Raw genomic sequence first — 23,952 nt, 5'->3', positions numbered from 1 at the left:
GATAAAAAGAAATGACCCATCCATTTGCTGTCTACAAGAGACTCATTTCGAACCCAAAGATGCATTCAGACTGAGAGTAAGGGGATGGAGTACCATCTTTCACGCAAATGGACCTCAAAAGAAAGCTGGGGTAGCAATTCTCATATCAGATAAATTGGATTTTAAACTACAGACTATAGTTAGAGATGCAGAAGGGCACTATATTATTCTTAAAGGAAGTATTCAACAAGTGGATATGACAATTATAAATATATATGCCCCCAACAGGGGAGCAGCAAGATACACAAGGCAACTCTTAACCAGAATAAAGAGACATATAGATAAAAATACATTAATAGTAGGGGACCTCAACACTCCACTCTCAGAAATAGACAGAACACCCTGGCAAAAACTAAGCAAAGAATCAAAGGCTTTGAATGCCATACTCGACGAGTTGGACCTCTTAGATATATATAGAACACTACACCCCAGAACCAAAGAATACTCATTCTATTCTAATGCCCATGGAACATTTTCAAGAATAGACCATGTTCTGGGACACAAAACAGGTCTCAGCCGATACCAAAAGATTGAAATTATCCCCTGCATATTCTCAGACCACAACGCTCTGAAATTGGAACTCAACCACAAGGAAAAATTTGGAAGAAACTCAAACACTTGGAGACTAAGAACCATCCTGCTCAGGAATGACTCGATAAACCAGGAAATCAAAAATCAAATTAAACAAATTATGGAGACCAATGAGAATGAAAATACAACAGTCCAAAACCTATGGGATACTGCAAAGGCAGTCCTAAGGGGGAAATACATAGCCATCCAAGCCTCACTCAAAAGAATAGAAAAATCTAAAATGCAGTTTTTATATTCTCACCTCAAGAAGCTGGAACAGCAACAGAGGGACAGGCCTAATCCACGCACAAGGAAGCAGTTGACCAAAATTAAAGCTGAAATCAATCAAGCAGAAACCAGAAGTACAGTAGAGCAGATCAACAGGACTAGAAGCTGGTTCTTGGAGAGAATCAATAAAATTGACAGACCACTGGCAAGACTTATCCAAAAGAAAAGAGAAAGGACCCAGATTATTAAAATTATGAATGAAAAAGGAGAGGTCACGACGAACACCATTGAAATTGGAAGGATTATTAGAAATTTTTATCAACAGCTATATGCCAATAAACTAAGCAATCTGGAAGAGATGGAATCCTTCCTGGAAACCTATAAACTACCAAGATTGAAACCGGAAGAAATTGATTTCTTAAACAGGCCAATTAATTATGAAGAAATTGAGTCAGTGATAAACAACCTTCCAAATAACAAAACTCCAGGCCCGGACGGTTTTCCTGGGGAATTCTACCAAACATTCAAAGAAGAAATAATACCTATTCTCCTAAAGCTTTTTCAAAAAATAGAAACAGAAGGAAAGCTACCAAACTCATTCTATGAGGCCAATATTACATTGATCCCCAAACCAGGCAAAGACCCCCTCAAAAAGGAGAATTACAGACCGATTTCCCTAATGAATATGGACGCCAAAATCCTCAACAAGATACTTGCTAATAGAATCCAACAGTTCATTAAAAGGATTATCCACCACGATCAAGTGGGATTCATACCTGGGATGCAAGCGTGGTTCAATATTCGCAAATCAATCAGCGTGATACATCATATCAACAAGAAAAGACTCAAGAACCATATGATCCTCTCAATCGATGCCGAAAAAGCATTTGACAAAATACAGCATCCTTTCCTGATTAAAACCCTTCAGAGTGTAGGAATAGAAGGTACATTTCTCAATCTCATAAAAGCCATCTATGAAAAGCCTACTGCAAATATTATTCTCAATGGGGAAAAGCTGGAAGCCTTTCCCTTAAGATCAGGAACACGACAAGGATGCCCACTCTCGCCACTATTATTCAACATAGTACTAGAAGTCCTTGCAACAGCAATCAGACAACAAAAAGGGATCAAAGGTATTCAAATCGGCAAAGAAGAAGTCAAAATGTCTCTCTTCGCAGACGACATGATACTCTATATGGAAAACCCAAAAGAAGCCACTCCCAAACTATTAGAAGTTATAGAGCAATTCAGTAACGTGGCGGGATACAAAATCAATGCTCAGAAATCAGTTGCATTTCTGTACACGAATAACGAGAACGAAGAAAGAGAAATCAGGGAATCCATCCCATTTACAATAGCACCAAAAACCATACGTTACCTTGGAATTAACTTAACCAGAGATGTAAAGGACCTTTATTCTAGAAACTATAAATCACTCTTAAAAGACATTGAGGAAGACATAAAAAGATGGAAAGATATTCCATGCTCATGGATCGGAAGAATTAACATAGTTAAAATGTCCATGCTACCCAGAGCAATCTACACTTTCAATGCTATCCCGATCAAAATACCGAGAACGTTTTTCAAAGAACTGGAACAAATAGTCCTTAAATTTGTATGGAACCAGAAAAGACCCCGAATCTCCAAGGAACTGTTGAAAAGGAAAAACAAAGCTGGGGGCATCACAATGCCGGATTTCGAGCTGTACTACAAAGCTGTGATCACAAAGACAGCATGGTACTGGCACAAAAACAGACACATAGACCAATGGAACAGAATAGAGAGCCCAGAAATGGACCCTCAGCTCTTTGGGCAACTAATATTTGATAAAGCAGGAAAAAACATCCGGTGGGAAAAAGACAGTCTCTTCAATAAATGGTGCTGGGAAAATTGGACAGCTACGTGCAAAAGAATGAAACTTGACCACTATCTCACACCATACACAAAAATAAACTCCAAATGGATGAAAGACCTCGATGTGAGACAGGAATCCATCAAAATTCTAGAGGAGAACATAGGCAGCAACCTCTACGACATCAGCCTAAGCAACCTTTTTCATGACACATCCCCAAAGGCAAAAGAAACAAAAGATAAAATGAATTTATGGGACTTCATCAAGATTAAAAGTTTCTGCACATCCAAGGAAACAGTCAGAAAAACTAAGAGGCAGCCCACGGAATGGGAGAATATATTTGCAAATGACACTACAGATAAAGGACTGGTATCCAAGATCTACAAAGAACTTCTCAAACTCAATACACGAGAAACAAATAAACAAATCAAAAAATGGGCAGAAGATATGAACAGACACTTTTCCAATGAAGACATACAAATGGCTAACAGACACATGAAAAAATGTTCAAAATCATTAGCCATCAAGGAAATTCAAATCAAAACCACACTGAGATACCACCTTACGCCAGTTAGAATGGCAAAAATAGACAAGGCAAGAAACAACAATTGTTGGAGAGGATGTGGAGAAAGGGGATCCCTCCTACATTGTTGGTGGGAATGCAAGTTGGTACAGCCACTCTGGAAAACCGTGTGGAGGTCCCTTAAAAAGTTAAAAATTGAGCTACCCTATGATCCAGCCATTGCACTACTGGGTATTTACCCCAAAGATACAGACGTAGTGAAGAGAAGGGCCATATGCACCCCAATGTTCATAGCAGCAATGTCCACAATAGCTAAATCATGGAAGGAGCCGAGATGCCCTTCAACAGATGACTGGATTAAGAAGTTGTGGTCCATATATACAATGGAATATTACTCAGCTATCCGAAAGAACGAGTTCTCAACATTTGCTACAACATGGACGGCACTGGAGGAGATAATGCTTAGTGAAATAAGTCAAGCAGAGAAAGACAACTATCATATGATTTCTCTCATCTATGGAACATAAGAACTAGAATGATCAGTAGGGGAAGAAAGGGATAAAGAAAGGGGGGGTAATCAGAAGGGGGAATGAAACATGAGAGACTATGGACTATGAGAAACAAACTGAGGGCTACAGAGGGGAGGGGGGTGGGGGAATGGGATAGACCGGTGATGGGTAGTAAGGAGGGCACATATTGCATGGTGCACTGGGTGTTATACACAACTAATGAATCATCGAGCCTTACATCGAAAACCGGGGATGTACTGTATGGTGACTAACATAATATAATAAAAAATCATTATTAATAAAAAAAAAAAAATAAAATAAAACCATCATCAGCAGAAAAAAAAAAAAAAAAAAAAAAAAAAAGAATCCCTAGAGGTGAGACCCGGGCATCTGGGTGATCCCAGTGTGCAGCCAAGCTCGAGAACCTCTCACCTGTACCTTCCCCTCTGATCTCACAGCTGGCAGGATTACTCCTGCCTTATACATTAAGACTCAGAGATTCAGAGGAGTTACTTAATTTCCCAAGATCTCTCAGCTCTACCAACATTCATCCCTGGTCTTCTGACTCCAGACACCTGTTCTTTCTGCCACTTTGCTTGCTCCTCCCTCCACATCAGACATGAGACCAGGCTTTTTACCATCTTTCCAGCTGATATTCATGGAGCGCCAGCACGGTGGCCAACACAGCTATTGTCATTCTCACAAATATCTGCCAACCATTACTGCTCCCATTCTGCAGAAGGGGAAAACTACGGCACACAGGCGAAGCCAGGGGGCCTTGGCCACTTAGCCAGGAAGTTCTAGGGCCAGAACTGAACGCTGCCATCTGCCCTGCACCATGGGGCTCACACGTGGGGGAAGCAGAATGTGGAGAGGCTGGGGGAATCTGGACCAGGACAAGGTAAGCAGATGCAATGCAGTGTACATGAAGCCGGGCAGCAGGTCCCGAGTGTGCATACAGCCAAGGACCCATAAGCGGATGAGCTACTACCTGGAAGAAATAGGAAACCGCTGGGACCCAGGTGAGACCAAGGCAACTCTCCACCTCCACCAGGCAGCATCTTATAGTCTTCCTGTCTCAGCTGCAACCAATCCCAGTGATTGCCCCACCCTCAGCTTCCAGTTCAAGCATATGATTGGCTGACACCAGCTGAAGAAGCATATGATTGGCTGACACCAGCTGAAGCTCGCGGATGGGAGGAGGGAAGGAAGAGCTTCCCGGAGTATTGGTGGTGGCCGCAAAGTGAGCCCGAGACAGCCTCACTTGTACTGCCCACCACCAGCTGGGCCTTTCTGGTTCTCTCCCCTTCCCTCCCCCCTCTCCTGTCTGGTCCCTCCAACTTCCTGCCTTTGTTGGCTACCTTCCCAGCTCCGGACCTCGGCTTGCTCTTCCTGATTCCAGCAGTTTCTCTCCCATTTGTTCAGTGTCACTGAGGACAGATAATTGGTGACACAGTCCGACCCCCCCCCCATCACCCTGCCCTCAGAACTGCCCGCACCTGAGCTCTCGTGGGCCCCTCCTGCTGGGTGTCCTCAGGCACACGTGGCCCAGGTACAGCAAGGAGACTTATGCCCACGTGACACAGGTGAGTCTTTGATTCCTCTTGGCACAAAGGTGTCAGGCAGAGACCTATTACATGCCGCCCTGAGGTTTTCCTGAGTTATCCTGCCATACCCACCTACCATCTGTACAGTGATTTCATATTTTTCTTCAAATCAACTCCCTTTTCAGCCTCTGACAAATGTATTTGAAATGGGATCTGTTTTATTGCCACAAGTGGAAAACCAATCTCCCTCGCCATTAATAGAAGGTACCAGAACAAGAGAGAAAATGGGGAAGAGAGGGTAAGTCTCACTAAGTTCTTTTGTCTTTAGGGGTTCAAAGCCTGCCCGAGACTTGATGCCTCGCTGTCAGATAGATGTTAAAGGCAAAGTAGCATCACTTTCCAGTCCTCGTGCTGTGGGAAAGGCTGATGGCGAGCACCTGGAAGGGGAATTTTCTCACAAAGCTGCAACGATGTTGAAGGCCTGGCCCCCGCCCCTCCTCACCAGACTGCCCTCAGCCACAGGGGCAGGCGGGCGGGCTCCACTTCCCCTGGGCTGGGCCAGTTTTAGAAAGAGCCGTCAGTAGCTTGGCTGCGGGTACCGGTGCTGGATGGGATCCGGCTGCTTGCAAAGCACAAAAGTATTTCCCACTCCACAATGGGTTCCAGACCTCCTTGGACAAACAGAGGGGCTGGCAGTAGGAGTTGGGGTGCTCAGATCGCAGGCTTTGGGCCCTCACCCCTCAGACACTGTGACTTCCTGCCCTGGCACCGCCTCCCAGGGAAGGGTGTTCTGCTGGTGTTAATGACCACTTGGAAAGCAAAACCCCAAAGACACCTCAGAGTGAAAGAAAGGCTTTCAAGGTTAAAATTCATAGTCCCTCTGTGTTCTGTTAAACTCTTCCCATGCCTGACTGCTTTATACATCTGCTTTCCTGCATTTCCTCCCATGCGTGGAGCAAAACGTGCCGATGCATGAGCCTACTGGAACCCAGGCGAGTAATGCAGATGAGTGCAGTGGCCTATGACAGGGGTGGTGGTGACACCAAGGCAAACTGGAGGGCCCAGGCCCTATGCAAAGAAATGCAGTGCCCACTCAGCTCCTGCCCGCTGTTCCCCTGTAGAAACCTGAGCTCAGAGTTGCTAGAGCTACCCATTTCTCTAGAGATTCTGGAAATCTGAACTTTTATGTGAAATCTCTGTTTTTTGCCAAAATGTTAAAAACAAAAACAAAAACAAACCCTCTATGAGAGTGCATACAAATGTATGGACATGAATGTCCATAGCAGCTTCGAAGATGACAGCCCAAACCGGAAACAACCCTCATGTCCTTCAACAGGTGAATGGAATGAGCAAATTCAGGTATGTGGATACAATACATACCAGGGGTGGATACGTACAATATACTATCCACACAACACACACTGCTCAACAATAAGGAGTAAACCAGGACTCTCAATTATGCTGAGTGAAAGAAGCCAAATGAAAAAAAAAGTGCATATGGTATGTTTCCCTTTATAAAATAGTCGAGAAAATGCAAACTCATCTATAGGGACAGAAAGCAGATTGGTTGTTGTGGGGGGTGAGGGTGAGGTGGAGAAAGAGATGAGAAAATGGCACAAGGAAACCTTTGATATGTTCACTACCTTGATTGAGGTGGTGGCCTCATGACATTTATTTGTCACAACTTCTCAGATTGTACACTAAAAAACATGCACCTAAGGGGAGCCAAAAGGGCCAAAGAATAGGTGGGCCAAGTCCAGCCCACGGACTCCTAGTGTTTGTGCTCAGATTTAAACCACCCAGCCAGCATTTACGTCATGCCTGGTGCACCATGCATTTCGTGAGGCGCTGGGTTTGCAAAGGTGAGGGGCTGCTGAATTCTCCAGTCAGCAGTGATGCAAAGAGGCCCAGTCAAGGAGAGGATGGTGACCCATGGACACTGGCAGGTGCTACCCAAAGAGAGCCTGTCACCTGCACTCTTAGGCCAAACTCTCAAGGATTTCTGAGGAATCTAAAGCAGTAGCACTTTTGTTCTCTGTAAATCAAATGCCCTCTTAACTAACTGCCAGCTAATCCGTGGGTACCATCAAAAGCAAACAGGGCAGCAGGGAGGCCATAGCGGTAATCCAGGCAAGAGATGGTGGAGGCCCAGCCAGGGTGGAGGAGGAAGGGGCAGTGAGGAGCAGTGAGCTTCTGAAAATAGAACCAACCGGATTTGCTGATGGAGCAGACATGGGGTGGGAGAGGAAGAGAGGCATCCAAGTGGGCCCCAAGGTTTGGGACTGAGCACCTGAAAGTCAGAGCCCCTGGAAGCCACTGGAAGCCTCTAGAAGCATCTGGAAGCCAGAGCCACAGAGGGAAACGATGCAGCAGGAGGCGTCCTCAGGGGAAAGCTGGCTCCTGTTTGCTGCCTCTAACTACAAGGAGGCCCACACCACATTCAAGGAGAGAGCTGTTGAGAGGAAGTCAAGAATCCGACTTATCTCTTTGGACAACCTGACTGAGGCTATGCTTCTGGCTTATCCTGACCCCCTGCTCCTAGCGTCCTCGTTTGCTCCAACTACATTCACATCCAAGATGGGAAAATGTGATTTTGACTCAAGGGCTCGCATGACCGAGGGGTGGCAGAAACCCCAGAGGGACGTCTGCCTCTGCACAAGTGAGGCGATCTGGGTAACAGGGTAAGATCCATCAGAGAGGGGATGACTGGGCTCGGCTTGGAAGCTTGGGAACAAAATGCAATGAGGGCAGATCAGATTCAATCGGATGCCTGAGGTTTGCCTTTTGGAAGGATTTGGTTCCCTCAATACTGAGTCTGGAATAGGGGAGGAGAGAGGGAGGGAGAGAGGAGAAGGGAAGGAGACAGCTGCTCACCCAGATGTCTGTCAAAGCCAACTTCGCCCTAAAAGCAACACTCCAACACTCACACTCCCACACTCTGGCTACATCCTCCTGGTGGTGTTGCATGCCCCCCCCCCCCACCGCCACTGGTTCAAAACGCAGACCCTCAGGTCCAGCAGACCTGCTCAGCCAGAATAGCTTTTCAGTGCCATACCCAGGTACTATCTACAGGACTGCACACGTAGTACTATCTGACACACACGGGTCTACACTGCTGTTTTCCAAGAGTCAGGCTGCCACCAAACACGCTAACCATGTCCACCATACCCCCCTCACACCACTCATCCTATATGAACAATCTTTTCTATAAATCAACTGTTAAAAAAAAACCCTCAAAAGCATTTATTCAAAAATAAAACTTTGTATCACTCTGATCAGTGGAAAATCTGCATCATTCCCCTTAAGTGCAAATAACCATAAAAATGCATGAAACGAGATGCACGTAAAACCCCGTTATTTAAACTCTGGCTAGATGCTGCCATCTGTCCCAGGTTCTTAGCCCAAGGCTGGCACTCTGTTTAAAAGAGGCGGAGAGGGGCGCCTGGGTAGCACAGTCGTTGGGCGTCTACCTTTGGCTCAGGGCATGATCCCGGCGTTCTGGGATCGAGCCCCGTATTGGGCTCCTCCGCTGGGAGTCTGCTTCTTCCTCTCCCACTCCCCCTGCTTGTGTTCCCTTTCTAGCTGGCTGTCTCTCTATCAAGTAAATAAATAAAATCTTTTTAAAAAAAATAAAATAAAAGAGGCAGAGAAGGCATTCTAGCATGCGATCAGGACTTCCCCTTGAGAACATTTCGAGGACTCAAACAGGATTGAAGGAAGAACCACTTTGTTGCTCGAGCTACACCCGCTGTCACTTGCCATGACCAGGGCCTGGCTCCCACACTGCAGGATAAGCACTGCTCTATAGCGGTGTCCCCATACCCCACCCCTTGCACCTTTCCCCCACATTAAGAGTCCATCCCCTACAAGGCATATTCAACTGGGTCGCTGGATACAGGTGGGGACTTATGCTGATCTGGAGTCCCAGGGAGGGCCGGGCAGCTCTCAGGAAGCATTGGTTCTCAAGGCAGCAGTCTGCTCCCAGGTCATCAACTGCTTCAGCCCAGAGAAGTCACCAGCCTCTCTTCTAGCCGAGGTCAATATGCCTGGGACACACCCCAGGCCCCAGAGTGCAAGGATGAAGTGCATGGATGAGGTCTAGGCCAAGTTACAAGGTTTGGGGTGTGGCTTTGGGGATGGAACCCTAGGATCATAGTGAACAGCTAAGGCTGTCTATGCACCTCCAAACCCCTGCTGGATTCAAAGTCCGCATGGGGAACTACATAGACCTGGCCTTTTGAAGTGGATTCTACCTTTGCAGCACAGGTGAGGATGGGGGCCTAGAATTCTCCAGAAATGCTCCTTGCCAAGGGGAAGCAGGCTGAGCTCAACAATTAACAGTTAAAATTTTAAAGGGAGCGTTTCTAATCCTCCAGCTGAAGCAAACCATTGAAAGGTGACATGGTTGCTATGTATTTATTTTTGTTCCATCAACTCCTTTTATTGCCTTAGAAAAACACAGTGTGGGATCATCACCAACCAGAAGACAAGTCCTCACTCAGGGAGTACTGTCAGTGGTGTCGGGCTGGGGTTTGGTGTGTTTCACATGCGTGCTGGCCTATTTGCAAAGCAGCTGGTCATTAGATAACGAATATTAATAAAAATCCACACAGTTGCAAAAATTCATCAGTGTGGATGAGACTGTTAGTAATAATTCCAAACTTCCCTGGAGAAATTTAGGAAAAAGGCTTTGCGCCCCACTGCCACCCAAAATATCCTTTTTCTCCCCATTGATGATGACATGAATGCTTACAGTTACCTTTCATTGAATGTTTACCATGCGCCAAGCACTGCGCTCAGGGTGCCACAGAAATCTACGCGCTGATCAACTCTAAGTAACGTCATCAAGTAGGAGTTCTCGTTCCCTGTTCCACAGATGAGAAACCAGCCGCTGAGACCCAACAAAGAAGCTTCCCGAGTCACCTCCAGGCCTCAGACTTCATGCCACGAAATGTGACAAGGCACTGTGCTTGACCCACAATATGAAATTCCCCATCAAAAGAAAATGATCTTCCTTTGGGGCGCCCGGGTGGCTCAGCTGGTTAAGCGTCTGACCGCAGCTCAGGTTATGATCTCAGGGTCCTGGGATCAAGCCCCACATCAGCTCCATGCTCAGTGGGGAACCTGCTTCTCCCTCTCCCTCTGGCCCTCCCCCTGCTTGTGTGCGGTTGCCCTCTCTCTCTCAAATAAATCAATAAAATCTTTTAAAAAGAGAGAGAGAGAAAATGCTTGCACAATTAACCAAAAGGCCACCCCAGCATCCCCCTCATCCAGGAAGAAGGAATACACAGCACACACATCCGATGCGATACTATCCAGCCTTGCAAAGGACGGACATTCTGACACGATCGGCTACATGGAAGAACCTCAGACACACTGCTCACTGAAATCAGCCCATCGCAAAAGGACAAAGAGTGTATGATTCCACTCGTGTGGAAGTGTGACCCAGAGTGGTCAGTTTATAAGAGACAGGAAGGAGGGTGGTGGCTGCCAGGGCGCTGGGGAGTCGTTTAATGGGCACGGAGTTAATTAAACACAGGAGTTCTTTTCAGCTTGGGAAGATGGGAAAATGTTCTGGAGACAGACGGGGGTGATGGTTGCACAACAGTGTGAAGGTACTTCACACCAGTGAACTATACACTTCATAGTGGTTGCTAGGGACTGAACGTGTGTGTCTCCCAAAATTCATGTCGAAACCTAATCCTCATTGTGACAGTAAAAAGAGGTGGGGTCTTGGAGGAGTGATTAGGTTACCAGTAGGCTCACGAATGGGATTAGTGCCCTGATAAGACAGACCTGGAAGAGCTCCCTCCCCACTGTACTGTGTGAGGACACAGGGAGAAGACAATGTCTGTAGACCAAGAAACAGGCTGTCCCCGGACACTGAAACTGCCCAGGGCTTGATCCTGATACTTAGACTCACGAGAAATAAATGTCTGTTGTTTATAACCCACCTAGTCTACGGTATTTGTGTTACAGCAGCTTGATCAGACTAAGACAATGTACGTTTTTTGCTATGTTTATTTCACTGCAATAATAGGACATTTTTTTTTCCCCAGAAGGAAGGAAGGAAGGAAGTAAGGAAGGAAGGGTGGAGGGAAGGAAGGAAGGGAAAGAAAAAAAAGGCTTGAAATTGAAAGCATTAACTCACTCATGGATCATTCTTTAAAAAGTGTCAACAGGAAACTCAACATTGTAGAGTCCTCTCATTCATCAGCGATTTAAAGGTGTCTACTACGTGCCAGGTGGTACACGAAGTAGTGGGACTACATAGATGAATCAGGGTCAATGTCCTGGAGAGACGTGGACAAGTAAACCAACTAAATACGTTAAATCATAGCCACTGACACAGTGCTTACTGTGGACAAAGCACTGTGGTTCAGCTGGTTTCCCTACATTGACTCAGATAATCCTTCTGGCAGCCCTGAGGTCAGAACCATCATTATTCCCATTCTACAGATGAGGAAACTTAGGCACAGAGAGGTTAAGGAAATGGCCCAGGGTTTTGGAGATGGTGCAGCCAGGGTTCACACCCGGGTAACCACGCTCTGTCCATGCTTGTACCCACACTCTATGGGGTGGAAGGAGCAAGGATAAACTACGTAAAACTGCATTTGTAGTCAGCAAACTGCAACCTGTGGGCCACATCCGACCCACGGCCGAGTTCTGCAAATAAAGTTTTATTGGAACACAGCCGTGCACATTTGTGTACATACTGTCTATGGCTGTCTACATGAGCAGAATGGAGTCGTTGTGACAGAAGCCGAACGGCCTGCAGAGCTGAAAATAGGACCTGGCCCTTTACAGAAAAAAAGTTTCTCAACCCTGTTTTGGGAAGATTAATAGAAAAATGTTCAGTCAAAGAGGGAGGGAAGGTCCATCTGCCAAGTCTGCCTTCTCAAGATATTTCATATCTCTCCCTTCCCTCTCCTGTCTGATGCCGCCACTGTGGCAGGGGTGGCCATCCTTCTCACCAGACACCTTCCAGAGCCTCTTAACCACTCTCCTTGTGGCCACTCCTGACCTCTGCAACCCTGTTCCATCCAGGAGGGAAAGAGATCCACCTAAGGATGTGAGTGGATCCCAACGCCTTCTGCTTAAAATCCTTCTAAGGCTCTCTACTGTTCTCAGCATAAAATCCGGACTTCTCACCAGGACCTACCAGGACCTGAGCCTGCCCCGTGCTCCAACCTCAACACACACATGTCCGCTGCACTCACTGGCCACTCTCGGGAATACTCTTCCCACCATCCCTTGGCTGCCCAACTCCCTAGTGACCTGCTCCTGTGCCACCCCATGTAAGGTCTCTATGAGAAACCCTGATGCATCTCCTTGTTCTTTCCTCTTCCTAGAAACTTCCATTGTCTTGGCCACCTCCATACCTGAGGTTATAGGGTGGTGTATGTGGGGGGCTTACACTGTCCCTGTCCAATTTCCATTGAACCTTGCATGCAGCCCACCAACTGCACCCCCAAATATATATATAACATATCTTTGTATCTGTAACATTTTGTGAATGCAAATTCAAGGCTAGTCCCCTGCCACCTCCCCATCAGACTATCATCCCTAAGCCCTTGCCCTGTGCACATTTCACAGCCCCCAGCAGAATGCCAGTCCCCTGAGGGACCAGGGAATTGTTTGTATGGCCCCTCCTTTCATTCCTAGTGGCTGGCAAGCATCTGGCAGAAAGGACGCCCACCCCCACCCCCAGAGGTGTGAGACAGCATGCTGCATTCACACAGCAGCAGTAGAAAGGGCAGGGAATATGGCAGTAGCAGGAGATAGTGACAAAATTAGGCAATCCTTCACCCCTGATGCTGTGGAAGCCTTTGAAGGTCAAAAGGTTAAATTTCCAAAGATGCCGATGTGGGTAGAGAGCTGCTCGGGCCCATTTCCTGGGGTTCTGACAACGGCACCCATACACACTGGTCACGTTCCGCTGCAAGGCCCTCAGACGGAGTGAAGAACCATGGGGGCCGTCAGCAGCCTCTTGGGGGCCCTGCTAACAGCCAGGCCAAGCTCCATCGTCACATCCTCAGGGCAGCAGGGAAGGCTCTACCCCAGCTGCTGGAATCCCCCTGGGATATTCAAGGTCCCGCCCCTTCCAGGGGGACAGGCTCCTGGATCTGGGATGGTAGGACCGGTTCAGCACCAAGGGCGGGTGGGCAGCTTGGCCAGATGCTGCCGAGACTGTCACGATGCAGGTGAGGACTCATCCAGGAGGACGCTGGTCCCCGTGCGTGCGCATCTCGCTTACCTTCGCCAGCTGTGTCTGTAGCTTGTTTTTTGCGTCTGTCACCTCGGAGATGCGGGCGCTGAAGGCCAGGTTGGTGTGGGTAAACTGCTTCCACATTTGATCCGACAAGTTCTCAAAGAGGTTCTCAGCCTCCTCGCGCAGCCGGATGGAGTTGGCCCGCATGTTCTGCGAGTGCCTGATGTTGTCATTGCTGAACTTGGCCCAGGTCTCGGGCACAGAGATCCTGCAGGAGGCACAGGGATGAACTTAACACAAGACAGGAATTGGGGCGGGGGCGGGGGGACTGCAGGTCTTGGAGAAACTCCAATCCAGAGTCTCACCCTGGGCACTCTTGATGTCTGGGTCAGGACCATTCTCTGTTGGGTGGGTCACTCTGGGCATTGTTGGAAGTTTAGCAGCGCCCCTCTGCCCGCTAAATGCCCCAGTACCGTCCCTCCAGTCATGACAACCAAAAATCATCGCCAAATGTTCCTTGGGAGAAGGAAACAACTGCCCCCCATTGAGAACCACTGAGCTAATCCAACCCCCCCACCCCATTTTACAGGGCAGGCAACTGCAGCCTAGCGAGCGCTGATCTTCCAAAGGGCGCTTGGGGAGTTGTAGGGGAGGAGAGAGAGATTCCTTCGAAAAGCTCTTTTCCGCCAGAGCCCTCCCTTCTCACTACCACCACCAAAATCACGGAGACAGGCCACGAAGCAGGCATTGGGGTCAGTGCCCGCTGTAGAGCCCCTTCAATTCAGCGATGAGCACGTGGCCATGCTACTTGCCCCGACTCACTCATTCAACGAATGTTCTCTGAACGCCTACCACATGCCAAGCATTGTTCCAGGCCCTTGGGATAGAGCCAGACACAAGAACATCAACAGCCCTGTCCTCACGGGGCTGTTTCCAGCAGAGCTTCGAAGATGGACATCAAAGAAAGAAGATATTTACACATGGTGTATGTGCTAGGAGGGACTTGAACCAGGGAAGGACAGGGTGATGGAGTGCAGGCATTACATGCCTGTCAGGGTCCTAAGAGGAAAGAAAAAGGATCAGAGGGTGTTGAGGGGCTCTGGGATTAACAAATGCACAAAACAAAGCTGTCACCACTGAGGGCCAGAGGAGAGGGAGGGAGCCGGAAGCATAAACCCCCAGCCTCCCTCTCCTCCTGTGCTCTGCCTCCTGCGGGCGCCCCCCTTCTGGCTGAACCCCAGCAGGAACCAGATGGAAAGGCAGTCTGCAGTGGGCAGCCTCCCTGCAGGACTCACATCAGGGTAGCCGGAGAATGGATCTGGGGGGAATGAACACAGACTCAATCAGAAAAGGCAGGCAGGGAAAGCTTCTCAGAGGCAGTGATCATAAGGGGTTCGGTTCAGACAACAGAAAGTACTACTTGGCCGAGTGCGTAACCCCCTGCAACACACAACTGATGTATGGCATGGGGGTCTTCTCTGGGAAGCCTCTAAGAAGGAAGGACACACATTTCCCGGAGCTGGCTTCAGTTCCGGGGTAAAGCAGACTGGGTAACTTTTTAAGGTCTCTTCTAGCTGGGAGATCTCCAGTTCTTAAATAAAACATCTTTCTTCTCGGGCAGTAGAAAAAAAAAGGAGACTCAACTTTCTGAAATAGAAGTCTCTTTTCAGACATTTTAAAGCACATTTAGATTGCATGGTGAATAGAAATTTTTTAAAAAACTACATATCACATGTGATTGCCCTGTCTGTCTTTGGCAGGAATTATAAAAATAAAGCAGTAACAGGGGTCTCAGCCTTCTGGAGATGGGAGACGGCACAGCGTCTGATCCAGATCTTTCAGCCAACAAACGCTCAAGGCTCAGAGAGGTGAAGCGTCTTTTCCAAGGTCACAAAGCTATCCACCATCAATCCAGGAGAGGGAAGGCACCAGGGACAGCAGAGAGAGACTGCACACTGACTCGGAGTGTGTCTCCTGCTGCTGAATGGGGCACTGTCAAGGTCAGGAGCGGCAACCTCTAAGTCCTCGCCCTCCTCTGGAGCAGACAGCTGTGCTCCCCAGAGGACAGAGCCCGCTCAATCACACTCTCCCTGGGGGGAATGTACCAGAGGCAGCTTGTCTGCTGGAAGGCAGTGTGCCTCAGTAGGGGAGTGTGCTTTGTGGGGCCCATGTCCTCTAAGGATGGAGGAGACGGCAGCGGGCATTGCTGGGAGGCAGAAAGTGCCAAGATAAAACACACAGGCTCCATGTCCAACATGGGCTCAGACTGTGGCTCTGACGCTCACTGTATGAGCTTGGTCCAGTCACTTCTACTCTCTGAGCTTTAGTCTCCTCATTGTAAAATGGGGATAATAATGGTATCTACCCCCCCCCGGGGGGTGTTGAGGGACTAAATGTGAAACCCCTGTCTTAGCACCTGGCTACAGCAAGCGCTTGGTGAGTGTTTATGATTCACAAGACGCTGTTTGCAAGAGCGGTGCCTAGCACTCAGCAAACATCAGGTAAAGGGCACCTACTACTGGCACCATCACATCATCGGCTAACCCCCAGCTATGAGAACTCGGGTGAGCCAGAGCTCCTGCAATTCGGTCTCCCAATGTCCTTTCGCCTGCCCAGACATGGCCCTGCTTTAAGAAAATCCCCAGTCCAGAGCCCTGGGCTGGCGCATCTGGTGAGCGATTAGCCACACCCACAGTGTTTGCTCTCCAGCCGGAGTCGCTGGACGGGGGACTTACACAGCAGGCCCCGAGTCCCTGCCAGCCCCTGGCCGCACAAGCTTTCAGGGGGGCATCTGTTTGGGAATGGAACCCTCTAGACTCCCTCTCCAGATGGACAGCTGCCACCAAGGGGTGTGAGATCTCTGAAGTCCTGCTGATGTTGCCAGTGCCATGGGGGGAGTCGCCTTGTCAGGAAGAGGAGGAGGGTCCCGATGAGTTGCCACTGCCGGAAACCCCAAAGGATCAGTGCAACGCTTTGATATTTACTAAGGTCCAGGAGGTGGCCCTAGGCTCAGGGCCAAGGAGACTGCCATGAAATTCCTTTCCTCTCTCTCTTCTCTCCCTCCATTTCTCTTTTCATTCATTCGCTCATTCAACAAACATTTACTGCACACTTACTACATGCCAAGCACAATTATATTGTGCTAGAAGTTCTCTGGGGTTTTTTTGTTTTTTAAAGAGACCAAGGTAGATACTATCCTCTCCCTGTACCTAGAGCACTGCTCTGTCCAGCCCTCATTATCCCGGGCCTTGGACTGCCTGCCGATTGGGAAAGCATGCCCTCATTCGACCTGAAATTCCAGAAACAGTGACATGCCCACGACAGAGCGAGGCACACAGAAGGCACCTACCTTGGAGTTGCTGTGACAAGAAAATGAAGTCACACGGCAAGCACTCAACACAAGTTAGCTGCTGTCATTCCCCCACACGAGGCTCCGTGTTCAGCGCCCCACACGCCCACCTTCTTATACTCATAGCAGCTCTGGGAGGTGGGCACTATTTTTATTCCAGAACAGATGAAGAAAGGGGGGCCCAGAGAGATTAAGTACTTTGCCCCAAGCATGAGTTTAGAGGCTGAATGTGAAGCCAGGCAGCCTGGCTCCAGAATCCACTCTTAAACCACTACCGGCTCTGATGGGCATCAGTCGGCTCTCCCAGCTGAGCTTGGACCCCTCCTCCTTCTGGTTACAGCCATTCTGTTTTGGATTTGTTTAGTGGAATTGCCAATCTGGGTGCCCGGAATGCCTTGGCCCAATGGCGGTGGCTATGTGACCCTCACTAAGCCAATCTCTTGCACCCTCTTGTTGGAATTTGAATCTTGGCTAAAGTGAGGCAAAAAATGAAGAGACAGTAGTGCTGACAATACAGCTGATTAGCTCCCACTTCCTGGCTCATTCAAGCTTCCAGAACCTTCCCCTCTAGCCTTCTCCTGAAATCTGTGGCTCCCCCACAGCCTTCCAGTAAATTCCATCTTGTCTCAAGTTAGCTAGAACTGGATTCCGTGGCTTGCAACCGAGGATCCCCACTCACCCACTTTGCTTCTTACTTGACTGGTGCATCATGACCCTTTATGGTTCCTTGGCAGGAGCAGACCCGGAAGCCCTCACTCCCATCAGGCTCGGCCAGAGATGGGGACCAAGAGCCCAGTACTTACGTGCCATCGACTTTCTCCACACCGTGGAAGAAGCTGATGCAGTCTGACGTGTTCCTCAGGTTAAAGCACTGCTCATCGATAAACTGGGCCGAGGTTTTGTCCTCAAAGTCCCTCTCCAGAGCATGCTGAGCGTCTCGGTTATCACTGTGTGGGGCAAGGATTTGTCTGAAGATTCTGTACCTACCCAGGGTCCCTCACACAGGCCACCCAGGAGGTGGCGCAGCGCCATTGCTGAAAGCCAAGTCTCTGGACTACCAGAAGGGTACTCTGTCTACCCCCAGTGGCTTCTCTGCCCTGTGCCACTTTGATGCCCGCATCACATACCCACAGCCTCCCCACACTTCTCCCCTCCCCCCAGTCCAAGCAGATCTGTTGTCATTGAGAACAGGGGTGGGCAAACATTTAGTGTAAAGGGTCAAATACTAAATATTTTAGGCTTTGTGGGTCATATGGTCTCTGTTGCAACTACTCAACTACGCAGGAAAATATGTAAGTGAATGGGCGTAGCTATGTCCCAATAAAACTTTACAGAAAAAGGTGGCGGGCCAGATTTGGCCCTCCCGCCGTACTTGGCTGACCTGATTTAGAAGATATGGATTCTCACTTTGGACAGAGCCTGGTACTGATTTAAATCACTTCACAGATCATTGTGTCTGACCCTATGCCAGGCACAGAGGGAAAAGACATGAATAAAACCCAGGCACTACCTTCAAGTTGCTCACAGATTTGTGCAAATACAGTAAAAACAAAGAATAGTAGGGGTAACAGTGAAGGTTTGAAAAGGATACAAAGTAACACAGAGGAGGAAGCCGTAAACTCAAGCTGAGGACATTTCTGAGTTAGGTCTTACTTTTATAAGTAGACAGGTGGACCAAGTTGGGTGAAGGGGTGAGGACAATTCCAAGCTGAGGACATCACATGGCAAAGTAGCTAGAGACATCCAGGCATTTAGGGACCTGTAAGCACCTCATTAAGGCTGGCAGAATAAGGGACTGGGCAGAGTCAGGGATTAGGCGGAGCCAGGGACTGGGCGGAGTCAGGGACTGGGCGGAGCCAGGGGCAGATCCGAGGTGAGCTGAGGACATTGGGCCAGTCCTTGCGCCTGCAGGGCTCGTATCTTGGCTGGGAAGCTTAGACTTAAAGGCCACCATGTGCCAAACTCCAGACCCTGGAGAACCACTTTCGTGATTCTTGCCATTTTCTCAGAGTACCTGCACTATTAGTTACTTGCTATTTTTTAAAAATCACTTTTAAAATATAAATAAGTGTATTTTAAAGGGAAAATCGACATCACTGTCTTTAAAGGAACATCAGTAGCACCTTCCGTTAAAAGGTCACCTCAGTTATAAATACTAAGTAAACACTAACAGAATCCTAGGTAGAATCTGTTGTCTCCAGAAGGTTCTAAGCCTGAGCTTTTCTGTCTCTGTCTTGATTGAAACAAGATTAGTCAGTGTTAAAGACACACGAGTGTTGACTGGGACTGTATCCTTGAGGTGCTTCGAGGTGACAGGGAATAAAGAAAGGGATAACCTTCACTAAGCCAGCTAATGTCCAGACACACCAACTAAAGTGAGTGGCGCACATTTCACACGGGTGTGTGTGTGTATGTGTGTGTGTGTGAGTGAGAGAGAGAGATCTTTCTTTCTGCCTCATCTTTCTTGGTTTCTCTCTGTCGTGGGGACTTTGCATCTCTTTCTCTGTCCCTCTCTCCTGTCTTTCTCTGTTCGTGGTTTTGCCACTTCCTTTTTCTGCTGTAGATAGATACTGGATGTTGGTGAGGGGTTTCAAACACGCCAGAAGCAAGGAAAGCAAATCTTGATGGTGGGCTCCCACCTATCAGAATGCTCAGGGTGTCATGCTGGGACAGGAGGAACCATCCTGAGGCTCCTGGGGCCTTCTGAATTGGCAGAACCATGGAGGAATGGGGCTGTGTCCTGCCTAATGAACGGGAACATGAAGACCAGAATGTAGAAAAGAAACATGCCTGAGCAATAGAGGGGATCCAGGGCCTCAGAATCCAGCTCCCTGGCCCTTGCTAATGAGCCTGGAGAAAGAGGGGGCAGCCCGTCTGCCCTTCTTGGCCCATGACATAGAGCCCAGCTGTGCCAAGGCTCACCCTGCTGCCAGCCTACGAGGAAAAGCCCTGACATGGCTTCTGCTCAGCCTTTTCTGCTTTGCTGGGGCTTCTGGTGAGATGCAGGCCTGAGGCCTCACCCAGAAAACCATGAGTCAACAGCCTGGCGCCAGGGAGGCCACCTGAACGGGTCAGCCGTGGAGTCTCCACCCCCCCCACACACACACACAGGGGCAAGGGCACACTGAGGCTCTGCCAAGGAGGCTCTGGCCGGTTCCAGGTTAATCAGGGAGCCCTGGCAACACGAGCTGCTTCCTGCAAGAAGACAGGCATCCTCAGACAAGTGGGCCACAGCCCCACGTCAAACAGCCTCTACTGAGAGGGGCTCGGCCTCTGTTCTGGCAAAGGGGAGGGACGCCTCTCCACCTGCTCATGTTCTCTCCCCCCACCCTCCCTGCCTCAGCTGCCTTCACTTCTTGGTGCCTGTCCCTCATCTCACTCGTGTTTCCTCTTGCTCTGTGTCTGTCCCTCTCCTTCTCTGGCTCTCTTTACTCTCCCACATCTTGCTTCATTGCTGGCATTGCACGAGCGGTCCCCCTCACCCCAGTCCTGTCTTGGGATGATTTCCCTTCCAGGGTCCAGTTCCCCAATTTCCAGTCTGGGATTCTGTTCACTCTGCCGGCTCGAGCTGTCCCAGTTCCCAAACTCCAGCCCTCCGGCGCCTCCACGCCGAGTTCTGCCATAGCCCGGTGTCAACCACAAATGGAAGACCACTCTTTCTTGCCCAAAATAGGTGATCATAAAAATAAGGGCAAGAAAAACACAATGAAGACATTTGCCTGCCCGAAGCGTTCCCTGTTAAAACGTTCCTTTAAAATGCAAGTATGTAAGGGTTTTTTTGGTTTGTTTTTTTTTTTTTAAAGCAAATTAACTTAAAGACAAACAGGAGGCAAACAGTAGTCCAAGTGGGTGATGTACTTGTCAGCAATCAGGTCAGAGGCGCACACATGACAGAAGTCAGCCCTGCTTTTGGCCATTCACCGGTCCCTACGCCACTGCCGTGTGCTCCTCATTTCCACAGCCTCCACCTCGGCGGTCTGCCCTGACCTCACCCTTTGATCTGCAGGGAGCTTCTCAACACTGCCCTGGGTGATCCTGTCCCGCCGCCCAGTCCTCAGTGGAGGCGAGGGGCTGCTCTGTGTGTTGGGGGGGGGGCGGCGACTGCTCCTTCTGGGGTACGGCCAGCCCCCGGAGCCTATATGCAAGCTGCCTGACCTCTCAGCATCCTGTCCAGGTTACCCACATGCCCCATGCAGCTGGAAGGCGCAGCTGGGGCTAGGTGACCAGCCCTCCCCCTGCTCTTTGTGTCTGAGGAAAGGAGAAGGAGAAACCAGCAGAGCAGCGTGCCCCGTAAGAGCTAAAGGCAGTGCCCAGCTCCAGCCCCAGGAGTGGAGCCTATCTCCAGGGGAGCCGAGTGCCAAGGGCTTAGCTAGGGGGCCCCAAGCCCTGTAAAACTCAGGCCTCCCTCTAATTATGCGGGGGAGCCTCCTGACTTGTCATGAGACTGGTCATGTCATCTTTCAAGAACAAAAAGCTGATTGCTTTTGAAGACTCTGGGCTCAAGGCATCCACCAGCTCCCCTCTGGAGATGCGCTGCTGCCCCCCCAACCTTGATGCCTAATGCCACCCGCTCTCTGCCACCTCCCCAAGTTGGGAACTCACACGGGGAAGCCCCAGGCTAAGGGGGGCCTCAGTGAGGCCCATTTCTTTTGCCAAGGCCCTGCGTGCAAACAAGAGCAGCCAGTGAAGTTCTGGGTCATGAAGACTGGGGGGCGCGCTCTGGGAGACCGAGATGAGCCACTGCGGCTGCAGCACTGACACCATCGACCTTGGACAGTGCTCCAAATCAGGATTTCATGTTCTTCCCCGGAGAGCTGGTTGTTAAACACTTGGCAGCATGCCACTGACCGAAAGAACAACCGAGAGACGTCCGGCAAGCCTGTCTGCTTACCCCTGGAAACTGGGGAGTCCCAAAACAGACCCTGAGAAGGGGGAGAGAAAGCAGCTCTTACCGCATCTGGATATCAATTCTTTGAGCTAGTTTTCTCATCTGTTCTTGGCAACATTTTAGCAAATCTACTTCCTGCAATGAAAAATGTCAAAAAGAACAGTGCCCCTTAGAAAGTCACCGCACCCCGCGTCCTAGACGAGTGACGCCACCCCTACCTCTCGCTGCCCACCGTTGACCACCCCCAGGTGAAATCTCAGGGCGGGGCCCATTTCCTGCCTCACCCCACCTGATCCCCGGGGCCAGACAGTTAAGGGTCATCTGTGGAGGCTCCACAGTTCCTTGCTTTACTTTCTTCCTTTTTTACACACCTCCTGATTAAAAGAAAATTGAGCACCTACTACGTGCCAAGTGCTCATTTGTAGATTGTTTTATCATTATAGTCAATAATGCATATGAAACGGTACAGCGTGTGACATACAGTAGGTGCTCCATAAATGCTAGCTTTCATTATTGTTGTTGTTGTTGTTATTATTATTATTATTATGCCCATTTTGGAGATCAAAACTGCGGGTTCCGTGACTGCACATCTCCCTGTTCTCCACGCGATGTAGGCCCCCAACAATACTTTCTGAGCCCCGACTTTGCAAGGGGTTACATGGTTTCTGCTCCTGGTAGGCAGCTCGGAAACCTCTGTGAGCAGCGGGCCCTCCCTCCTCCCTCAGGCGGCCGGGCGGAACCCAGGAGGCCTCTTACCCGGATAAGGTTTTTCTCCACATTGTCATGGACCAAATCAATCCCGATCCTTTTCTCTCGATGGTACAGACACTCCAGAGCCACCTGTAGGGAGCAGCAGGAAATGGCGTGTGTTCCCTGCACCTGTAGGGAGACCCTGACCGCAGGCGACTCCCATCTATCTTTGCCGTGACCTGTTTTATCCCCAGGAAACCTGGATGCTCCGTGTAGCCTCAGCCCTGTGCCTGTGGGTGGGCTTCACCTCCCTTTCTCCTCCCGTGGGGACCGCGAGATGCCATGACTGCGGATGGGCAGAATACTGGGGCAGTTATCTCACAGGTTTGCCGTGTGGATTAAGTGGGCTCGACAAGTGCAAAGCACGCAGAATGTGGTCAATAAATGTTACCTATGAATAGATGTGAAAACGCCTTTTTGAAGATCTGTAAATGGGGAGGGGGCAGGGGAGAGCTTTGGAAAGTGACCAGGGCCAGGCGAGACCCAGGCAACCCTGTCACACAGCCATGCACCTTGCAGCAACAGTCCTGGGGCCATGAGTGGTGTGGAAAGGAAGACAGGAGAAGTGGCTGCTCAGGGGAGCTCCTGCAACGAGGGGCTGAGGAAGGCTGGTGATTGGGCCATGAGCCTGTGATGTCACAAAGAGAAGCAGGAATGAGAAGGAAGCAGGGGAGCTGCACATCTTGGTGCTAGGGTGCAAATGCATCTGGGAACTCAGGAGGGCAGAGGGGCTCACTGATTTCACAAGAATTTACTGAGCCCCTTTTCTGACCACACCCGATCAAGGTGCTAGGGATACCACAATCAACCAATCAGAGGGTCCCTGCATTAACAGAGCTCTAAGAGACAGGAGAGAACACACACAAGTAAACACGCAAAGAGGTGCAATCATTTCTGAGTGTCAGGAGGGCTTGGATGTGAACAGGGTGGCGTGGGTGGGTGGGGAGCAACCGGTGGGGGGTTGGCCGGGAAGGACTTCACTAAGGAGGTGACAGACCCAGACCTGAATTATCAGAAGCAGCAGAGATGAATGGGAACAATGTGCCAGGAAGAGGAAACAGCAAGTGCAAAGGCCCTGAGGTAGGAGGAGGAGCAGACAGGAAGACCCCGGAACTGGAGAAGGTGAGGCTAGAGCAGAGAGCAGGGCCTGAGCTGTGCAGGGGCTGGAGCTGGTGACAAGGAATTTGGATGTTAACAGTGTGCATTGAGGGGAGGTTTAGTGAGGGATGTGGAGATCCAGTTTAATATTTAAAATTGCCCCCTCTGGCTGGAAGATGGGTGGGAGGAGGGTGGGAGTGGAGGAGGGGCGGGAGTGGGGGAGGACAGGAAGGAGGCAGCATCATTGTCCAGGGACAAGGGTGGTAGCCCTGGAGCTGGGGAGAAGTGGAGCAGAGAGATCTCTGGTCCCCCCCCAAGCCACCACATGGCTGTCAGAGGCGCTGCGCCGGTGACCAGGCAGAGCCGGGTTTCCCAGACAGGCTGGAG

The 23,952-nt window shown here is 49.6% G+C and overlaps 1 protein-coding gene across 2 annotated transcripts in view; it reads right to left on the bottom strand.

The window, feature by feature from the left end:
• The window catches only part of TEKT5 (tektin 5), a 59,054-nt gene that overhangs the window by 19,280 nt on the left and 15,822 nt on the right, over positions 1-23,952 (bottom strand). For both annotated transcript variants that reach the window (XR_015728042.1, XM_087870483.1), the window contains exons 4-7: positions 22,474-22,557; positions 21,782-21,852; positions 17,633-17,776; positions 13,526-13,748 (exon numbers count right to left, since the gene is read on the bottom strand). Coding sequence is in view for 1 of the 2 variants with exons in the window: in XM_087870483.1 (XP_087726609.1) it covers positions 13,526-13,748; positions 17,633-17,776; positions 21,782-21,852; positions 22,474-22,557 (522 nt within the window). In the remaining variant the exon portion in view is untranslated. The remainder of the gene's footprint in view (positions 1-13,525; positions 13,749-17,632; positions 17,777-21,781; positions 21,853-22,473; positions 22,558-23,952) is intronic.

This window comes from Ursus americanus, chromosome 2 (assembly GCF_024610735.1).
Source record: "Ursus americanus isolate L20-20 chromosome 2, mUrsAme1.1.p, whole genome shotgun sequence".
NCBI classification, from domain to species: domain Eukaryota; kingdom Metazoa; phylum Chordata; class Mammalia; order Carnivora; family Ursidae; genus Ursus; species Ursus americanus.
The sequence above is the reverse complement of the archived record's forward strand: the minus strand, read 5'-3'. Positions and strand labels throughout refer to the sequence as shown.